Consider the following 21959-nt stretch of genomic DNA (forward strand, 5'->3'; position numbering starts at 1 on the left):
CGCCTAGATGGCACCAAAACCTCGTACTTCGTATTCCCTGAGGCCGGGAGCCGCCCACACCTGCGGACGGAGAGCCAGCCAGCCCTTGGTGTCAGGTCAGCCCATTTGGGGGTTCCGATGTCTAGGTTCAAGTCCCTTTGGAACAAACAAAGGGGCGGAAGCTTTCTCGCAGCCACAGACTCGCCATTACTATCTCCTTCCTAGCTTTGATGTTGCTCCTGCCTGTTTCCTGGCCAGATGAGGAGAGATGGGCTGGTCCCCCCAGGTCATGGCTTGTCTGCCTCAGGTGCAGCCCCAAACAAGTACTGCATCTGCTCTTTAAAAAAAAAAGTTCTCGTAATTTTGGTGAAAAGAGAACGTAGAAATATTAAATTCATTTTTAAGCCTGTCTGTGTGAACAAAACAATACACACACACACACACACACACACACACACATACACACACACTTAAAAATCAATGTGCTCCCGTTGAAACGCCGAGTGCCTTCAAAGGCTGGTAGTTTGTGGGGTGACCAGCCCCACGGGCACAGGTGGGTCCGCGAATCAGCACCGATGCTCTCTGAAAAATGTTTTCATCTGTGGCTAGGTAGCAAGACGGCTGGACCCTCCGTTCTTCCCGGGGGTACTTATTGCAGGCAGCTGCCGCCGGCTCCGGGCACCGGGAGGTTCCCGGCTGAGCTCGCATCTCACCTAGAGAGCCCAGAACAATGTCAGGGGTCCTTTAAGTCGTTGGGAAGACGATCCGGATCTGTCGCGAGGTACCTGGCTGTGATCAAGAACGAACAGTCTTAGGAAGTGACACAGAACAGGACCTAAACACAATTTGGGGCAGATTTGGTAAGGGAAGAAATTAACTTCGGTTAGTGGAGCATCCTCCCGCCACACAAGTCCAAGAGCAGAAGAATCAGATCCTTCGCCCTGCCTGTCCCTGTCCCGGCCCTGAGCGTGTGTGCAAGAGTAAGGATGAGTGTGTAAGTGTGGATGAGTGTGTGATTGTGGGTGAGTGGGGGGCTCTGTCCCCCTCCCACCAGCCAGGGTGCGTGGACCCCAGCCCCTCCCCCGCCTCCAGCTAGAGCTGCAGCGGCGGAGAAACAAAGTTCTTCAGTCTCAAAGTGACGCAAAAATTCTTGCGGAGCTCTTTGGCGGCGGCTATCTAGAGATCAGACCATGTGAGGGGCCGCGAGTACAAATAGCGCGGCGGGCGGCGCCACTCCAGCGGCCGCGCCGGTGCCTCGAGGGCGCGAGGGTCGCGCCGCCTCCGCAGCCCGGGACCCGCCGCCGCGCCGCCCGCAGGTGGGTCGCTTTCCATTTTTTTTTTTTTTTTTAATATATATGTTTTTCTTTTTTTTGTCTCTAACCCACGCTTCTTTCCAGAAGCTCTCGGTCCCTCCCTTGACTCTCCCGGCTTAGGGCGCCTTTGTCTTCACCGCGCAGGGTCCTTGCGTGGGACCCGATGGAAACCTGGGGGACCCGGCGCTGGCCTAGCGCAGCCTCGCTCTTCCGCAAAAGTTGCTATAGTTTCCAGCGGTGGTTCGGGCTTGGGCTTTACTTTTGGGACACAGGCGCTTTATGCAAAGACTCTGGCAGACACAAATGCTCAAATAACCAGAGAAACCTTTGAGTGACGCTTAAGAGGGTCAAGCCTCTATGTGCTCAGATGGCCTTGCCAACTCGGCTCACAGGCCATTCAGAATTTATGGAAACACCAGTGGGCTGTGCCACACCACCGAAAGTGTGTGACCAGCAGTTGGTGGGGGCTGGGGTGTACATTCAAATTGTTTCTAAAAATTGGGTGTCCACGAAGGAGATTTCCTTTTTTTGTATGGGGGGGGGGAGGGGATGCAAATTGAAGTATTCTTTTTAGGTCAGAGTGCTCAAAAATTTGAAGGGCAGAATTTCTAAGAGTCAGACGACACAAATGCTTGTGTGTATGTATTTTTATGATCAATTTTGTCCAGAAAAATAAACCAGGTCAATGGATTATTTATGGACCTGCTAGCTCTCATCGTACGTAGTAAGGGGAGATCAAATATTTAATGTGTTTTCAGTTGCATAGGAAAAATGTCTAAGAAGGTAACACTGGGGTTTGTTTAAATGTAATAGGGAGCCGGGGTGGGTTTAATGGCTGGTGGGCAGGAGCCGGGGAAGAAACGGCTCAGACTATGGCCCTTCACTTTTGTGTGGCGCTGCTGACATCTGAAGGTGCCTTTGCCTTCTCCCAGCCTGGTCCCCCGGATTAGTGACTGACTGCTCCAGCCAGGACTGATGGGCGGGGTCTTATTACTTAATTATTTGGGGCAGCTGTGAGGCTTGAACCCGGGGTCCTTAGCACCCTGAGCAGGCACCCTACCACTAAGCTACATGGAGAGAAAGGTGTTTACATATCTAGCCTGGCAGGTAATCTCTGAGATGTCCTAGGTGAAGCATGGTGGCGACTTGCGTGGTAAAGTAGACAGAAGAAAGGTTGGCTCCGCCTGGTGGGATGGAGCCCATTTGTAGCAATCAGGAGTTCAAGGTCATATTCCCTTCCTTAGCTAATTCAAGGCTAGCCTTCCTCATATGAGACTTGCCTCAAAAACGAAGCAGTGGTACACCCCAATTGGCTTGCTCAGTTGGGTTATGGTGCTTTCCTTACTAAGCCTGAACAAGAGCAGACTGAAACTCCTCCACAACAAACCTGGGATCCACCTCACTCTGGTGGCCCTCCCAGGACATTTCAGAGTGGTAACTCCCAGACTCTGCATTCAAGTCTGCTTCAGTTTCCAGTATATATATTTATATATCTCCCCAGGGTGAGGAAGGGGAGATGGACTATGTTGACACCTAATGGGAGATCTCAGAAATTCCTCTTAGGGGGATTTTTAGAATCAGATGAGCATTTTGATGAGGCTTGCAGGGGGGGCAGCAGGGCAAGTGGAAGAAATTCCAGATGGGTTGTGACTAGAAGGAGGGTACTGAGTGAGCAGCAGGGGTTAGGAGGCTGGATTGGGTACTGTCCATGGCAGGCTTGCAAAATAGCCTGGATGCCCCTGCCCAAGAGGAACCCAGGTAATTCTGGAAGTGAAGCCAGTTAGTTCATAGCCATCCCTTCATCATGCTTGGAGTGATATCATTTGGGTGCACAGGCTGCCTGAATTTTACTTTGGATTACTGCATTAGCAGGATGTGGTTATGGCTTAACTCTTAACTTAAGATGCCAATGGCCAGATGGGAAATTACACAGTCATTTCATGTTGGGAGACAAATGGGGCTTTAGCTGTTTTCAGGCCCAGTGACAGTCCTCCGGGGCTCATGAACCAAGGCTTTGAATTAGAGGGAAAGAGGGGCCTGGGAAACATGACGTCCAAGCTCCTGTGGCTGAGGTCCTAACCTTCCCTCTTGAAGGAAGCACAAACTGTAATCACCGTGCCAAATACCTAAGGGCTGAGGCCCTACACGGACACTGTGAGATGGAGTCCTCCTGAGATCTCCTGGTGTTTGAGCAAGGGCAGAGGCTCTGAATGCTCAGACCCCTATTAAGTCCTGTGCCTAAACCACACCCAGCTAGCAGATGGAGTTCCTGGACTTCCTTAGTGATCCTGCTAGCTGACCTCCAGGTGCAGATAGGCGGACTTCTGTGCTAGTCTCTAGGCTGGGCCCCTCCCTCTGTGGTTTTCAGTGTCCAGCCAAACAGGCATGGGTTGGAGACCCACATTTGACAAAACAATTGCTTATTCCTACTTTAGGAAGTGGTACAGCTGCAGCTTGTCCTTTGGGGGTCACTTCAAGGAAACTGCTTCCTTCTCAGACAAAACAGCATCCTAAAGAAAATACATCTTCCTAGGAGAGACCCAGGTGGAAAAAAAAAATAGATCAAATTAATCTTTAAAAAGAAACCTGGCATGCCTGATTGTCCCAGAGCACAGAGGGGCAGCACATTGCTAGGGTGGGCATGGGACCCACCACGGGCTGACACACAGCCACTTTATTTCCAGGCTGAACTCTTGGCCATGACATTGGTCCACATTCAGAAAGTGCTAATCTGTGAATAATACCTCGGCAGGGTCCGCTCTTCCAGCGTGTGTGTGTGTGTGTGTGTGTGTGTGTGTGTGTGTGTGTGTGTTCCTCTCGGTGGTAACTGAGAAATTGGATACTTGTTTACTGAGCGTTAACAACACAAACCAGCAAGTGCTTTTTCCCAGTCTGTGTCTAACAGGGTGGCCACATCAGTAGAGAGATGAGGCTGGTGTGAGGCTTCGGAATGCCTCCTTGTCATGTCCCTCTTTGCTTGGCTTCCCCTCCCAAGCTCCCACCCACCCCAGCTGGCCTCGGGGGACTTATTAGGTATGAAATCATAAGTTGTTAAACTCCACAACTGGACGAATTCCACGAATCTGCCAAGCCCAAGAAGCACCCTGGCCACGTGGCTTTATGGAGGAGATGTCCCAGTTTTCCAGGCACTGAGAATGAAGAAGAGCAAGAGGAAGGTGGCCTAGGGTCCCAAGGACCAGTTCTTCCTGACAGGGTTTGCAGGAGGGAGGGTGGAGGTGAGAGGGCCTGCATGGGTCACGCGGTGACCTGAGGTGCTTCTCCATAGCTCAGGAAACACTGGGTGCTCTGAGACTCTGGAGCCCAGGCCAGGTGAGAGGAGGCAGGAGGATGGAGTCTGGGTGCTATGATCATTTCATGTTTTCCTATGGCCTCCTGGGACCTGTTCAAGGGGAAAAAGCCAAAACAGTTTATTTCCTTTGCTTCTGACCTGTGGAATAAAAGAGGAGAACTCTGAGTTCTTCAACTAAATAACCACCCCCTGCGCCCCAAGGAAGGGCCGAAAATGAGGGAGTGGGGCAGACACAATGACCCTGGAGGAGATGCCACCTGTGCCATGGCTCTCAGGACCCTGCAGGCCTAGAACTTGTGCCCTGGCTAAGTATCTCATTGGCCATGCTCGCTCTTGCCTTGTTTCTAAGGAGCAGAGCTGGACCGAGGAGGAGGGAAGACCCGGGGTGGGGTTAGCCGTTCTGAGCAGTCCCTGTCCCCAGCTCTGGGCGAGGGCCGATTAGAGGCCTCCCAGTCCTGGTCTAAGCGCTGGAATCAAGTGTCTTCTTGCAGATTTCAGCTGAGGTAGGGTTTGGTGACTCAGATCTGCAATTCCAGTACTGGGGGAGCCGAGGCAGGAGTTTGGGAGTTTGAAGCTAACCTGGGCTCCATGGTGAGACCCTATCGCAAAACAAAAACAAAGTAAAAAATAAATAAATAAATAAAAAATTATCCTTTTTTGCCAAGTATGTTCTTTTTAATCACAGATCGTGACATTGGTTATAATAAGATCATTAATGTGATTATGCAAGTTACGTCTTCAAATAGAATACTTTGGGCTGAAGCTTTGGCTCTGTAGAAGCCCAGATGCTTCACCCCTAATATTTCAGTGTGCTTTTCTGAAGAATGAAGGTGACCTCCATGATCACACTTCTCTGTCATGCTGTAGGAGGCTCAGCATGATACCGTAACCCAGCATCCAGCTGGTGTCCACTTGCCTGTCTCAATGATGTCCTCTTTAGAGGGTGGGGCTACTCTTTGTAAACTACTGGGGGTGGGGGAGGGGTGCCACATGTGTCTTGTTTTGTCTTATCTTTCTTCTTTCTCTGTCCTGTGCATGCGTGTGGGGTGGGGGTGGGGTGGGGTGGGTGTGGGGGTGGGTGTGGGGGCACATGTGGCCAGAGGTTGATGACGGTGTGTGTCTTCCTCAATCGCTTAACTTTATGTTTTCAGATAGCCTCTCATAGAATCTGAAACTTGCTGTTTGGGTTAGATGGACTGACCAGGGGGTTCCCTGAGATGTTCCTGTATCCAAGCCTCCCCCATTACCATCAACCCAGTGCCGGAGTTGGAGATTGCCACCCAGCCCCACTTTCATGCGTGTGCTGGGGTCCCCTGCTTCTGCAGCCAGCACCTGACTCACGGAGCCATTTCCCTAGCCTGTTGCTCAGCTGGTTGTCTTCGTTTCCCTCCCTGACTGTTGTGCATTTAAGTGTGTCTGTGCCACACGAGAGTGTCTTTAATATGCTCATATGGAGGAAAAGCTGCAGGGCGGGGGACGTCCCTATTTTATCTTGATTTCTGGGCAGGGTGAGGCTCAGTGATAGAGCCCTAGGCTAGAGTGTTCAAGGCCCTGGTTCATCTCCAAGCACTGGAAAGCAAACCTGATTTCAAGTGTTTAAAGTGACATTCCTGCCCCTCACGCCTCAATTTTCTTTGTCCTTGTCCACTTAAATACATGACAGCAACAAAGCTCTTTTGTCTTCTGCTGAAAAGTCGTGTGTGGTGAAGGAAATCTCATCTCCCTCTTGTGAGTTTAAGCTAGGTCTCCCCCTAGCCCAGGCTAGCCCTTCACTCTGGCCACTCTTCCTGCCTGAGCCTTCAAGGGGCTGGGATCACAGGTGTGAGCCACCAGGGCTGGTTTGAAATTAAGTTAAATGAAATAAAGAATTCCACCTGGCTACTTCAAAAGCCTTCCAGAGCCTAGAAGACACCTCCCCAGGCCTGCGTGGGAGGGAGTCAGCTGCCTTATTATCTGCTCTTTCTTTCCTTTGAGAAACAGAAAGAGGGTTAAAGAAGCAGTTGATTTCTGGTGGGTTCTAGCAGCTGCGTGCTGTGTTTTATGGGGTTTCAATAACGTCTACTTCTGTGAGTAGGAAATACACTCCCAGTTTCAAAGAGCCAACTGGCAAGTGGGCAATCTGAGCGCAGGCCGTGGAGGCCTTACCTGCCTGTGCTTGTCTTAAAAAGCCAGAGCCTCCAGGCTCGTCTCTAATCCTGACTCTTCAGCCCTGGATCTGTTGGAATCTTGGAATGTGGCTGTGAAGTTCGCTCCCAAACCTAGGGATGCACTGTGGGTCTATGGGGGGGGGGGTTAGGAGGGGCAGAGTCCTTAGGGTGAGACCCTGGGCCTGTGTGAGTTACCTTGGGGAAGAGACACTTGTTTCTCCTGCTCTCCAGTGGGCTGCAGGACAGCACAGCACGGAGCTGCAATCTCACTGGGGAATCTGAGGCCGGCCCTCCAGGTGGAGAGCTGGGCAAGGCTCACTCCAGTAAGCAGTTGCTGGAGCAGAGACCTGAGGCCATACCCCCTGCTTCCAGAGGGCCTGAAACACACACACATCTTCAAGGACATCAGGACAAGTGAGTAATGATTCAGGGCTTATCTTGGGCTAGGGTGCGAAGAGGAAGCCTTATGGAGGAGGCGGAGTGTCTCTCGCCAGGCCTCCCAGGATACGGTGTGGAGATGTATGGGCATGTTCTGGGGCTCACCCTGGAATAATTTGGGGTGCTTTTTTAATGTTCCTTCCAACACAGATTTCTAGGAGCACAGCCGAAGTATCTGTTTACAAGTTTCCCAGATGACCACGTGTCTCGATTGAGAGGCACAAAGCCAGTGAGCCTTGAGTTCCCCAAGTCACAAGCCCTGTGGGCCTCAGTTTCCCTACCTGGAATGCAAAGTAGAAAGCAGAATGGGTGTCCCGTGTGTTGGTGGCAGGAAACGCCCATCGTCATTCAATGCCTGTGTGCTGGTGGTGTAAATCCAGCACCTGTCACACTGTAATCCTCACAAGAGCCTTTTAATTTCAATGTTCTGCTTCTAAAGTGGAGGAAATAATAAAAGACGCTCAGAGAGGTTGAGCGGCCTGGTCAAAGTCACACAGCCAGTAAGCGATGGCTCTGGGTTGCCGGCGAAGGTGTGTGAGACAGGAAGGAGTACCCTGGGCCACAGAACTGTGAAATGACCGGAGATGGTGGCTGTCTGGGCATGGCTGCTCATGCTCACTGAGACTAAGCTTGCCTGTTCGTGCCAAGCCCACTCTTTTTTTTTTTTTTAATGTATAATAACCCATTACACTTTTGGCTGCCCGTGGGCACGTTTAGATCCATCCAGGTGGCTCCTCCTCTGTTCTGTGCACTGTGTGGAGAAGTTGGGGTGCCCCTTTCTGTTGCCAGCGCAGAACTTTTCCCCAGCAACTGTCCCCCAAACCACTCTAAGGAATGTCCCCTCTCCATTCCATTCCAGAAAACAAGGGTGTCTCTCGGACAAGGACTCCTTTGCATAAGGATGGCAGTGACCGTGGAGGTCACGCCTAAACTAGATTTTGTTGGTACTCCACATCTCTGTATTTCACTTGAGGGGGAGCTGGGGGTCCTTATGGCCTCCACCAGTGACGCTGCCCACCTTCGCATGCTCCACAGCCCCGGATGGATACAAATGCCAGCCAGCACTTTGCACCCTAGAGCCTGAGAGGGGGAAATCAAAGAAGTTCCAAGGTCCTGTGGCATAAGTTAGCCCGAGGGACAGGAACCCTGGGCTCCTTGGCTTCTCTAGGAAGTGACAGCTTCCCTCGGAACATGGCCCTACATTTTGGAAGGTGGTAGGACTAGACTGCTGGGCAGAGTCCCTGCCTCTGGAGTAGGTTCGATGTTTATTGTGCTGGAGTCCCACAGTGCTGCCAACCTTGGGAAGCGCCTCCTCCCGCCCAGAGAATGCAAATTTCCACTTGGCTTGATGACCTGTAATTAATCTTATCTCAGTGTTCAACCCATAATTCATGCTGGAGGTTTGTTTTGGTTTTGAAAATGGAAATGGAGTATCCTGAGAAGTGAGCTCGCTTTAATCTTGACAGGTAAAATCAGAGTCTGAAACTCCCAGAATATTTACTTAGAATGTGTTGATCGGCGTTAAACATAAGAGCCGCGGCCAGTTCCAGAGGGTTGGGTATTTTATGACTAATTGTTATAATTACTCGCTTGTTCAGACACCGGTTCCCCTGGCTACAGAGACAGTTTGTGAAAAGAAAAATGGAGATTTGATCAGAAGTTTAAATAGAAACAGGTTCTGCCTCTCCCTCCCAGGCTCCACCAGCTTTTTTCAGTGCTGGAGATGGAACCAGGACCTTGCAGCTCATACTAGGCAGGCCAACACTCTGCCGCTTAGCAGAGCCCCCAGCCCAGAAACACTTGGGCTTTCTAACTAACTAGGGACAAACTGAGAGAACTGTCGGAAATGGGAATGTGAACAGAAAGTGAACCATCAGCTAGCTGCCAAGCTGCCCCTGGGGTGGGGAGTGGGGTGTTAGGGTGTGGGGGTGGGAGCAGACTGTAGCCTCACGGCACAGTTGGGTGCTGAGGTGCCACACACGAGCGGCTACCTGCTCAGCTTGGGATCACAGCGCTTATGTGCTGAGGGCAGCTTCTGGGGCACTTTCTGTCCGTGGATGAATTCAAAGCCTGTCAGGAGGAGGGCTGCACTGTAATACTGACCTCCTTTGCTGTCTCCCTACCCCGCGGGATAAAAATATCTTTTAGAAAAGCTTTCAGGAGAGAATTCTTAGAAACCAACTTAACGACCCGTACTTCCCCACCCTGGGACCAGCTTGCTCTCAACCATTGTTATGGGAGGCAGGTGTTGGGAAAGGCAGGGGGGGGGGGGGCTCTGGACAACCATTGAGGTCGGGAGGGAGTCAGGGGACCACCGGGAGGGAGCCCAGGCCAGGCGCCTTCTGGAGCCTGACTGGCAGCTGGAAGGAGTTTTCCTCTAACTGGGAAAGGCAGGAGAATGAGTTGATGAGAAGCTTGTTTTGTGGCTTCAAGGGGTTGTAACTTTGTACCCAGGTGCTGTGATCAAAAGTAGGGGCGCAATAGAACCCTAGAAAGTAAAGCTGATGGATAGAGACCGACCCCTGTGGAGAAACAACCTGGCATCTCTTGTTGCCCAAGGGATGCTCAGACCAGGTTTATTTTATTTTTATCAAGTTAGAAAGCACTGGGTAGATATTTCAGGAAACCAGAGCTTTATGATGGGTGAGATAAAAATAGAGACTAGGATATCATCCTCCAGGAGCTGCTTGTCATGGCTGCCAAGAAATGAAGACCGTACCTTAGGGGCTGAGCCCCTGGCACCCTGGGAAATACACATTGACCCCGAAAGCACCAACCCACATGCTCCCATCCTTGCTACAAAAGATGCCCAAGGCAAAAAACCAAAAACACGGAATCTGGAACACCTGTTTGGCTCTCGAGGCTGTGGCTGCCTCTTCCCTTCCCCAGGGTCTGTCCTCTGAGCTGACCCACCCTCCATCCTGAAATTAAGTGTGAGAAAAGTTCTGGCATTGGTGCTGGGGAGCAGTCCTCTAGGCAAGACAGAAGAGAGTAAGAGGCGATGCGTGAGCAGACGCTGTCAGCTCTAGGCCGTCCTCACCCCTGGGGACGCTTTCTACACCCCCTGTTTGGTCTTCAGGCTTTTCTGTGTTTAGTGTGGAAAACCAAGTTCAAGTTCAACATAGTTTTCTCTTTAACTATATTGTTATAGCAGCATCCTCCCTGCCCCCCACCGCTCACACACACACACACACACAGTCACACAGACACACAGACACACAGACACACAGACACACACACACACACATGTATGTGCTAAGTAAATTTAAATCTAAATATTTGTACAAATATGTATATATAAATATATGTGTGGATGATGAGGGAATATGTGGCCATGTTTCAAGTTCATCAGGGCTGAGGCTCCAGCTCAGTGGTAAAGCACGTGTGTGGCACATGTGAAACCGTGGTTTCTTCTCTAGTACCATGAAGAAAACAGTCTATATCAAGTCTAGTTTAGGTCACACAGTGGAGAGCAGGCAGAGTCTGGACTTGGGCACCAGCGAGCCGGATGAGGCTCTGTCTACACTGGTGTGTCAGAAGTCCCTGTTCTTCTCAGTGGCCTTTGCATCCTTGAGTCTGAGGGAGGATGGGGACCAAACACTTGGGCAGGGTAGACCCAAAGACATGTTCATACAATATGCATGTATACCCTATCTACATGTAACCAAATTATCCCTTGTTTCTTTAAATATTTTTGGCAACAATCAATCCTTTTAAAACCCAAACTTTCCACTTTACAGTTAAAAAAAAAAAAACCAAAACATTGAGCACAAAACTCTAATTATTCTCATCTCCTGGTGCTTGTGTCTAGTCTTTGCCAATATTTATATCCACGGTGTGTTTGGGTTTTTCATTCTGTGTATGTGTGTGGGAACTCTGCATATGCTAAGCAAATGCTCTACCACTCGGATATATGCCTAGTCCCTCACGATATTTTTGTCTTCACATCTGTCTGTAGAGAGAATTATGGGCTGTAGAGAGTTATGATATAGCTCAGTTGGTAGAGAGCTTGCCCAGTGTGCAGAAAAGTCAGACAAATTCAAGGTCATCCTTACATACATGGTTAAGTTCGAGGCCAGCCTGGGCTTTTTGGTTGCCTGTCGAGGAAGCCAAGGAAAAGAAAGGGAAAATATCAGGTTTCCTGAAAACCCTAGCAGAAAGGAGCTGAGCCTTTGCTCTCCTCCCACAGTTGGGCTTTGAGGTTGGCGTGGGATTTCTGCCATCGTGAGAAGGGCTGAGTCCATCTCTAGAAAGGTATGACATGATCCTAACGAAGCAGAGGCAGAGTTCTCTTTCCTAAACCGTCAGGAGCGTGAAAGGAAACGAGAGTGACCTGGAAGGTCTCGGCTGCTTCGAAGTTTATAGCAGGCAGGAGGTTTAAAGTCCAAAAGGGCTCAGATTTCTACTCCACGTGTAGAAATCTCATCCTCAGTCCAGAAGAGATCCCAGCTGCTTCCCTGCACTCCTGGGCCCTGAAATAAAGGTGCAGCTGCCAGGGTCCAGCCTTCTGCAGGGGTGCGTGAGAACGGGGTCACCAGGCAAGTCTGGGCTCAGTGGCCTGCACGCTTTTCTCCTTGACCCTCTGGACAAGCACACTGGCGTGCTCATGGCTTCAGTGGCAAGTGGCTTAGCCCCAGAAGTTGCTGGCAAGTGGCAAGAAGTATGAATGGTGAGGAGTAGGGACAGACCCGGGCCACTGGGACCCGCAGAGGCTCACTGGGAAGGATGAAGGGTGGAGCATGGGTGGAGTGGACATGGGTGGAATGTATACAGCTACAGACAGCTGGAATCTTCCTGGAGCCAGTCAGGAAGGGTGAGAAAGGACCCAGAATAAGGAGCTTCGGGCACCGCCCAAGGGTGGTGTTCTGCCTCTCTTCTCCTCTGTAGACCACCTTGGACGTAAGAATCTAACATCAGGTGCTCAGTGTAAATGGAGAGGACTGTCCCTTCTGGCAGGCAGGCAGACAGACAGACAGAAGCTCTGGCTGTCCTGTTTCCAGGCATGGCATCCAGGACAGGGCTCTGTGGCTCTGCGGGGAACCTCTCCTGACATTCCTCTGGGTTACTGATAAACTACAGGGGGCATTTGTGTCCTTCTGAGTGACGCAAGTGCTGATTCTTAAGTAAAGCCTGTGCGCAGTCTTGATGATTTGCTATTTTTGTTTCGTTTCCTTTTCAAATTACTTGATGGTGATTTGACACCCTCCATTTGTTGAAAAGTTTAGGTGATTTTATTGACTCTGAGCAAATGGGCTGGCTTACAGATAAGAGCATTTGTAACCCTGTCACCTAAGATCATTAAGCTGTCCGATGGAGCTGTTATGATGGCTTAAGCCTGTAATCCCCACACTCAGGAAGCGGAGATAGGAAGCCTTGCTGTGAAAGTTCAAGGACTACCCTGCTGCAGGTTCAAGGTCAACCTGGGCTACAGAGTGAGACCTTTCTTAAACAAACAAACATGAATGATTAAGACCCCAAACACATAAATCCCTAATGTCTCTCTCCTTTCTCTGTATGCTTTTCCAACAGAGCTCAGTTTTATCACCGTAACGCGGGGAGGGGACTCAAAGCCAAACGTAAGAAGTGGTTCCGGTCATTGGCGGATGGACATCCGTATCATTTACTGACCAACAGGATGGAGACCACACCCTTGAATTCTCAGAAAGGGCTGTCAGCGTGCAAGGACAGAGAGGACTGTCAAGAAAATGGTGTTCTCCAGAAGGGCGTCCCCACCCCAGGGGACAGGGCAGAGCCTGGTCAAATATCCAATGGGTACTCGGCAGTTCCCAGCATGAGCGCAGGAGACGAAGCTACACACTCTCTGCCAGCTGCCACCACCACCACCCTGGTGGCTGAGATTCGCCAAGGGGAACGAGAGACCTGGGGCAAGAAGATGGATTTTCTCCTGTCTGTCATTGGCTACGCTGTGGACCTGGGCAACATTTGGCGTTTTCCCTACATTTGCTATCAGAATGGCGGAGGTTAGTACCATGGGCCACCAGCAGGGGCTCCCACCCAGGGCGGGCTGTAGAACCTCATGGGAAGCCTTAAGACAAGTCATGTCTTCACTGTCCTGTGTAGCTGGCATGAGTCTGAGAATGTGAAACCTAGGCTTTCATGCTGGTCAAGTCTCCTTTCAGCCAAAAGCCTGAGGCAGCCTGTGTGGGGCTTTGGGTTTGTGAAGCCGGACCTGCGTTCTCCCACACGTGGGTTAATCGTCTGCGCAGCATTTGTTGAAGGACTCTCCTTCTCGTCCTGCATTGGTCAGACTTCTGTTAGTGAGTCGGAAGCAAGCGGACACTCGCCGCGCCGTGCCCGAGGTGTAAGGCCTGTGGGAAGAAACATTGGGAGGCGCCTGTAAGGCTCCAGACCCTGCGGGGACTTTGGGCTTGTGTGAGGTCAGAGAATGGCACTAGTGTAGGTCCAAAGTCTTAAGTTATCAGACTTGATGTGATCCAAAGCTGAACCCAGCCTCAGTATGACGTCAGTGCCAACCCCAGAGCACGCACAGCTACATTTACATCTCTTGTGTTGTAGATGCCTTGTCTTGTCCATTCTAGTGACCCTAAGGCCCTAGAGTAGTTACATTGTTGACTGTATGTGTGACTTGGGGAGCCAGAGAGCGAGCAGAGCAGACTGGGGGAGACGGGTGAGTAGCCACTGACCCTCTGTGTGGACATCGGTCAAGCTCAAATCAGTGGACATGTATTTTGACAAGCTGTTTGAGAGGCAACTATAGTGAGATCTGGGAGGTGATTCATTTATGTCATCCAGACTTCTGTGACATAACACAAAGTTTCTTCGTCTTTTAGTGGCTGCTCTGTGGCTACGAAGGCAGTTCCTTGGATCATGGGAGGTTGCACACCTCTTGCGTGGGAGGATTGGAAATCATATTCTTCTTATCTCCTGTTTGGCAGGACCTTTAGCCTGAGCCTGTATGGGGGCCTGGATCCTTGGTGACATTTTCCACTATAAAGCCAATAGGGTAAATCCTTTGGATGAGTTGAGGGCCACCATAAAAACACAGCATGATTTTGATTCCCAAGCTGGGTTTGCTCAAAGCGACTGTAATTACCGGGAGCTTTCTGAGTCACACTGACTTTAGGTTTTAAGGGGCGAAGCACTTTTTAGGCAGGAAGGTTATCAGGGGAAATCATAGCTGACTCGCCCTTTGGGCTAAATCTCAAGCTGCAGGTGGGCAATCTCGTTCAGCCATGCTCTCAAACAGTGATGGCCTGTGAGGAATTATTCTGGCTCAGTGGAATTATGGACGTGCAGTCAAAATGTCAGTGGTCAAGAGTCTAGAGTCGTAGGTAATAATCATGAAGGAGGATCCGGTTCCATGATTATAGATGGTTACATCTGTGTGGATCACCGGACAGCTCAGCATTGTTCCCACACCTGGACATCTTCTTCATGAGGCCTGGGGTGGACCCTTGAATCTGGAGGTCAGTTTCTAGAGTCACTCCGTGACTGTGATGCGTGATTCTGCTGGCACCTTCATCCTATGTGAGAGGCAATCAGAGCTCAGACAAAAGTGGATGTCTCCATGTGATGGTGAACTTTATGTTTAGAGGATAGCTGTACTGTGCTAGGCTTATAAAAATCTCAATTGTTTGTAACTTGTATAAGCCACGAGGAAGTCGCTCCTACCTTGAACGTACCCTATCAGCTGGCCCGAGATGGACGTTCCCTGGTGCAGCTGAGCTATTCTTAAAATATTGCTGATTGTTGCAAAATATTTTACTGACTCAGCTATTCTTATAAGGCAATGGGTCACAAAATTAAAGAGGCTAACTGCTAAGTTCTGCTGTTGTATGAAATGCCTGCTTGCTTGGATGGCTGAGGCACCTGCTTAGACGTCTGTTATAAAATCAAGTCTTGCCCGCACCCAAACAGCATATGAGTTCATTTGGCTCCCCAGAATTATAACTTTGTGGGTTTTGCCCTTATAGTCCTTTGGCTAACGATAGCCAGGGTCTTACCTAGAGAACTCTCCCCGGTTTAGTCCTGGCCAGACTTTTTAAAATAGAAAGGCTGGAATTTACTAAAACCCAAACTTGAGTCAGACTGGTGACTCTCTGAATGACCCCAGACCCACCACAGTCCTGGCCCCTCCTCTGTTGACTCTAGCCCAGCCTCTTTCTATTCCTCTCTCAGGCTCCTCTTTCTGGATTGTTCGCTTGGTTTGTCTTTTGTTTGGCTTGTTTTTGTTTTTGCTTTTCCCTAAGACAGTATCTGAGTTTCGTTTCTTGTTGCTTCAGTGAAATACCAAGACAAAGACAGCTTAAAGAGAAAGGGTTTATTTGGCTCAAGGTGCCAGATTACCGTCCATCACCACTGAAAATTCTAGATGGCAGAACTTGAAGCAGCTAGTCACATGCATATGTGCATGGTGGCTCAGCTAAGTGTCCCCTTTCTATTCAGTCCAAGGACCAACCCATGAAGGAGTGCTGCCTGCGTTCAGGATTGGGGCTTCCCATCTCCGTTAAACCAATTAAAAAGTCTCACCTGGGCGGTGGTGGTGCACGCCTTTAATCCCAGCACTAGGGAGGCAGAGGCAGGCAGATAGATCTCTGTGAGTTTGAGGCCAGCCTGGTCTACAAAGCAAGTTCCAGGAAAGGTGCAAAGCTACACAGAGAAACCCTGTCTCGAAAAATCAAAATAAAATAAAATAAAGTCTCTCACAGGCCAATCAATCAAGACTTCCCCCAGTGTGGTGGCAAATGCCTTTAATCCCAGCACTCCTGAGGCAGAGGCAGGCAGATCTCTGAGTTGTGAAGCCAACCTGATTGCAAAGTGAGGTCTAGGACAGCCAGGGCTGTTGCACAGAGAAACTCCTGTCTCAAAAAACAAAACAAAACAAATAAAGAGACTTCCTCATCGAGACTCTCTTCCCAGGTGACTCTACAATGTCAACAGTCATGCTAACTAACCCAGACTGGGGCTCACACTTGATAGTACCTGGGCGCTTTGCCTACTGCTATCTCCCACAAAGCACTAAAACCAGGCGACTTACTGTGAGCTCCTCTCCACATCAGTGGGCTGATCTGGGAACAGATGTGGGCAGGAAGTAAAATTGTCTCCCTTCTGCCACAGGGGCCTTCCTCCTCCCCTATACCATCATGGCCATCTTTGGGGGGATCCCGCTCTTTTACATGGAGCTCGCACTGGGCCAGTACCACCGAAATGGGTGCATTTCTATATGGAGGAAAATCTGCCCGATTTTCAAAGGTAACTGAAGGGTCGCGGGGAGGTGCCGGGCAAGGTACATCAATGGCTGGGACCTGGGACTTAGTTCTTCAATCTCTCGGGCTTTATGGGTGTGAGCTGCCCCGTGAATGTGGCCTTTCTCGCCCACTGTCCAGGGATTGGCTACGCCATCTGCATCATTGCCTTCTACATCGCCTCCTACTACAACACCATCATTGCCTGGGCGCTCTACTACCTCATCTCCTCCTTCACGGACCAGCTGCCCTGGACCAGCTGCCAGAACCCCTGGAACACCGCCAACTGCACCAACTACTTCTCCCAGGACAACATCACCTGGACGCTCCATTCCACGTCCCCTGCTGAGGAGTTTTACCTGTAAGGACGGGCGAGGGAGGGCGTGGTCTGGGAAGGACAGGCCATACGCCCCTGGAGCTTGGCGTCTTTACCCCTCTCTTGGCAGACTTCTTTCAAACTGTTTCATTAGCATATATTAACTATACCCCACAGGTTCTGTTACGACATGGACACGCATGGCTATAACGTATTTTGCTTATATCCACCCCTATTGTTATTTTCTCCCCCTCATCCCCTCCCTAACTTGCTCCTCTTCTATGGTCATGTTTTTCTCTATTCTTTCTGGTGACCCATGAGTTTAATGAAGGTTGCTTATGGGAGCATGGGCAGCTTTTCAGTGCTACACCACTGAAGAAAACGTCTTATCCCAGCAAACATTGACTGACAGTGGATCTTCAGGGGTGGGCGGGACCTCCGAGCCCTTCCCCGCCTCCTGGTAGATGTCTGAGAGGTGAAGCTGCTTAGGATTAGGGACAAATGTGGGTGTAGGGATGGCAGCATCGCTCCCTCCAGGATTTGGAGTTGGGACTCTCAGTAAACGGCTCCCGACTGCTCCGTAAACTGACCCTTCCTTGTCTCCGTACACCCATACGTCAGGCCAGATTGCTCCACCATGTCCGGACTGACCCTACCTTCGCTTCCCAAAGTTGTTCCTCTGCATCCTTGCTGGCTTCTCCTCCTCCAGCCAGTTGCCATGGAAACCAAACACCCTATTGCCTCAGTTGTTCAAAACTTGTTCCCGATTTGGTGTGCTGACTTTGTGAGTGGGACCTACGGTTTGGAAGATGCTTGGAGAAGCTAGGATTTTTCTCTTTCTTAGGGTGTTAAAGATTAAAGCTGGGGTCTTACACATGCTAGACAGTTGCTCTTCTAGTGTGCTATTCTTCCAGCCCACTGGTAATTTTTTTTTTTTTCGAGACAGGGTTTCTTTGTGTAGTTTTGGTACCTGTCCTGGATCTTGTTCTGTAGACCAGGCTGGCCTGGAACTCACAGATCTGCCTGGCTCTGCCTCCCGAGTGCTGGGATTAAAGGTGTGTGCCACCACTGCCCGGCTCCTGCCCAGTAGTATTTTTAACATAGGAATTTTAGACAATAGTAGCCCAAATACAGAGCTAAGTTAGAGTGCAGGGCTTATTGCCTATATAGAAATTCCCATGTACTGGGAAGCTGGTCATGCCAGTTGAAAGGTTCTGGTTATAGACGGGAAGAAAAGAGGCAGGAGGTCTGGCTTTGGGCTGAATGCTCCTCCCAGGGCTATCCAGGGCTCTTTCAGGATGACCAAGGCCCATTCCCACCCCTCCTGAGGCTCCTGCTGGTGTCCACTATTCTCTGGAGGTATCACAATCCTGTGCTCAGGCGACTCTCTCCTGGGCTCTTCTTTCTGTCACTCCAGGCGCCATGTCCTGCAGATCCACCTGTCGAAGGGACTCCAGGACCTGGGGACCGTCAGCTGGCAGCTTGCTCTCTGTATCATGCTCATCTTCACCATTATCTACTTTAGCATCTGGAAAGGAGTCAAAACATCTGGCAAGGTGAGGAGGACTCTGCTGCTGCTTGTCCTGGACCGCCCAGGACCCCACAATGTCACAAAAACTCAAGACTATTACTCTGGACAGCTACTGAGCAGGAGAAAATCAGTCAACACCAAACACACTATGATACCATCTTCATCACATCTGTTAGCAGGTTCTAGAAATTAATATCATTTACATGTAAGTGCAACTAATTAAATGAAGGAACAATTTCAGCCCCTTTATATTAGGAAATGAATGGGGCTGGGGAGCTGGTTCAGTAGGGGAAGTACTTGCCACAGAAGCATGGAGACTTGAGTGTGTGTCACCAGCACGCATGTAAAAAGCTGTTCACAGCAGTGCATGGCCGCGATCCCAGCGTGGGGGGTCAGGAGGCAGAGACAGGAAGACCCCTGAGATAGGACTTACTGGTCCATCAGTTTAACTGAACGGGTGAACGTCAGGTTCAGTGTGAGCTCGAAAAGTCAGGTGGAGACCAACTGTGGAAGACATCCCGTGTCAACCTCTGACCTCCACACATACATGTATGCACAAACAAAGCGTGTGTGTGTGTGTGTGTGTGTGTGTGTGTGTGTGTGTGTGTGTATTTCAAAATTCTTTTAGCCTAGTGGTATACTCAGTTACTAATATTGGCCATAATTTACAGAAAGCGAACCATGAGCCATATCCAGAGCTTTTCTACACTGGCTAATTCTGTTTGCTGCCAGATTCTGTCCCTACTGTAAAGATGTGGAGCAGGCTCAGAGGTAGGGAGGACCGGCCAGCAGATCACTGCCGGCTGATTCTGCAGGCAGTGGGTTTTGTTATTTCTGCTAGTGTCTGTTTTCTTTTCAGAACAGCATCTCACTATTCAGCCCGTGCTGGCCATGAACTCATAGGAATCCTCCTGTCTCAGTGTCTCAAATGGCAGAATCACAGTAGTATGTTATACCCAGCCTCGGGCTTCTGCCAGGCCACGCTGCCTCCTAAAGTGACAGAATAAATGGACCCCCATTCCCAGAGGTCTCCGGTAGTAAAAGTCACTGACACTGCATGTCTCCCTTCTTTGCTGTCTCTGGGACAGTATGACAGTAACCTGTGTTTTTCGTTTTTCACTCCAGGTGGTGTGGGTGACAGCCACCTTCCCTTACGTCGTTCTGTCCGTCCTGCTGGTGAGGGGAGCCACCCTTCCTGGAGCCTGGAGAGGGGTCGTCTTCTACTTGAAACCCAACTGGCAGAAACTCTTGGAGACAGGGGTGAGATTTTGAGGGAAAATCAGTGCAGTTGCCTGATTTTCACTAGAAAAAGCCAATTCTCGTTCAGGTAGGACAGTAGGGACAACTCAAATTTAATGTGCAAGTCTGCAATGATACATCAGAAATACAAGTACCAAGAACACAGCATCTTGAGGCCATGGGACAGGACTAAGTTTAAATGCTAGGAGGAGAAATCACATGTATTTCACCCAAGAAGTGGCCATCCCCGAAATGGGCCTGGAAATACGGGCTTCTGCCCAGCGCACAGCCGCACGGAGGCCGGAAGGGTATTGCTTTGCTGGGCAGCAACCCAGGTCTCACCCTCATCCTGTGCCCTCTCCTGCTGTGTTCCAGGTGTGGGTGGATGCTGCTGCTCAGATCTTCTTCTCTCTTGGCCCGGGCTTTGGGGTTCTCCTGGCTTTTGCTAGCTACAACAAGTTCAACAACAACTGCTACCAGTGAGTATGTGGGACTGCAGAGGGAAGCTTGGAAATGGAGTGACAGATAGTCCCAGGAGGGCAATGGTCTCAAACCCATCTAGACCCACACTGTGAGGGCATTGTTCCTCAGGGTGAGCACAAACCCCTGGCCATTCATCCATGGCCATAGTGCCCATTTAGGCTGTGCTTCTCTTTACCCAGGCTATTCAGAGGTAGAGAAAGTCTCCAAGATACTTCTGTTTTGTGAAAGTCATATATATATATATATGAAATTCTTAGTTGGGGGTGATAGTACATTCTATAGTCCTAGCCCTTGGGGGAGGAGACAGAAGGATGAGGAGTTCAAGGCCAGCCTCAACTACAGACTGAGTTCAACGTTGTGTTTGGCTACATGAGATCCCGCCTAAAACGAGACAAGTAACAAAATAAATAAGCAAACAAAACAAGGAAATGTTATGGCAAGATTATAAAACAATACAGATACAGTAGTTAATATACTTTACCCTTAGCTGGCATGGTAGTGTACACACTCTTAATCCTAGCATTTGGGAGGCAGAGACAGGCAGATCTCGTGAGTTCACCTGGCCTACAAAGTGAGTTCTAAGACAGCCAGGAGGACTGCACAGAGAAACCCTGTCTTGAAAAAGCAAAATCAAATATATATGTTTCACAAAAATTTGAAACTGATATATATATATAATATATAATATATTGTATTGTAATAAGTATAATGATTGAACTATTTTGGCTTACAAACAAATGCCACGACAGTGGAAGATTATGCTTCTGTATTTTAAACGAGGAGCATTACACTGATGTTGGCCTGAGTGTCACTAATCATCTTCAGACATTAAATCTTCCTGCACAGATGGCAATGCCCAGCAGTCCATTTATACTATTATGAAGGTAATTATGGGATTTATTCTCTCTAAAGATGGGGGAGGAGTTCACACACCCTCTAAGGCCTTGTGTTGGGATACCAGCTAAAGCTGTGTAATGAAGTCTTAAAGTATCTCCTCGGGAGTCCTGTGATTTTATTGAAAGATAACATTAAACTTTTAATTTCACAAACGTGAGGTCAAAGCCCCTTCGTGGACCCGTCCCGCTAGGGCCCCGCTCCAGGGCACTGCCTCTCCCGGTTGAAGTGGAGAGGCCTGTGCTGTTGCTGTTTCTCAGCAGGCCAGCCTTTCCTCCTCCCCACCTTTCTCTGGGGCTCATAGCTCTGCGGCCTTGAACTCACACTTCTCCTGCCTCATTCAGCCTCACTCAGCCTTCTAAGGGATGTAATTAAGGCACATGCTACTGTACCTGGTTTATGACCATGTCTTCCACCATCCCTGACCTGCCTTCCCCATGTTGTGTGAGGTAGCCACAGTGTTTGGGGATAGGGATCTGGGAGATGTGGGGGTAGGTTGGGCACGGAGGCCTGTCTCAGCAGGAGAGACACAGACAGGCGTGTCTTAGACTCCCTAACACAGAGGTGTCTCAGGTGCCTGCGTTCTCCACTGCAGAGACGCCCTGGTGACCAGTGTGGTGAACTGCATGACCAGCTTCCTCTCGGGCTTTGTCATCTTCACGGTGCTTGGCTACATGGCTGAGATGAGGAATGAGGACGTGTCGGAGGTGGCCAAAGACGCGGTAGGCTCGAGGGCTCTGTTTATGGAACTGATACACTTCGAAGCTCGAGAAATACGTAAACTTTTCAACGGTTCTCTTACATTTTCAAAGATTGGAAAGAAACTTAGTTGCCTTGGTGCTCTCAACCCATCCATGCGCCCAGTTCTCTCGGTGCCCGGTGTGTGGTGGGCTTAAAAATATGACTGGTGTGGTAGCTTTAAAATCAGCAGGTTTGGGCACTGGGATGATCTTGTGGTATGGTCCGGTCTAGTAGGCAAAAAACCGCTAGTCCTTAGAACTTCCCTTATGAAGAGATAATAGGGTTTGAGAATGTGTCAAAAGGACTTTCAGGGCTGGGCGGTGGAGGTCAGTGGTAGAGAC

At 49.9% G+C, this 21959-nt stretch overlaps 1 protein-coding gene across 1 annotated transcript in view; it reads left to right on the top strand.

Moving 5' to 3' along the window:
- Window positions 1-1212: 1212 nt before the first annotated feature.
- Slc6a4 (solute carrier family 6 member 4) overlaps window positions 1213-21959 on the top strand; it is a 35026-nt gene continuing 14279 nt past the window's right edge. The window contains exons 1-9 of the mRNA XM_028866798.2: window positions 1213-1295; window positions 12717-13168; window positions 16287-16421; window positions 16556-16775; window positions 18148-18286; window positions 19387-19521; window positions 19876-19979; window positions 21473-21599; window position 21900. Coding sequence (XP_028722631.1) covers window positions 12823-13168; window positions 16287-16421; window positions 16556-16775; window positions 18148-18286; window positions 19387-19521; window positions 19876-19979; window positions 21473-21599; window position 21900 — 1207 coding nt within the window. The 5' untranslated portion in view covers window positions 1213-1295; window positions 12717-12822. The remainder of the gene's footprint in view (window positions 1296-12716; window positions 13169-16286; window positions 16422-16555; window positions 16776-18147; window positions 18287-19386; window positions 19522-19875; window positions 19980-21472; window positions 21600-21899; window positions 21901-21959) is intronic.

Source organism: Peromyscus leucopus, chromosome 8b, assembly GCF_004664715.2.
Source record: "Peromyscus leucopus breed LL Stock chromosome 8b, UCI_PerLeu_2.1, whole genome shotgun sequence".
NCBI lineage: Eukaryota > Metazoa > Chordata > Mammalia > Rodentia > Cricetidae > Peromyscus > Peromyscus leucopus.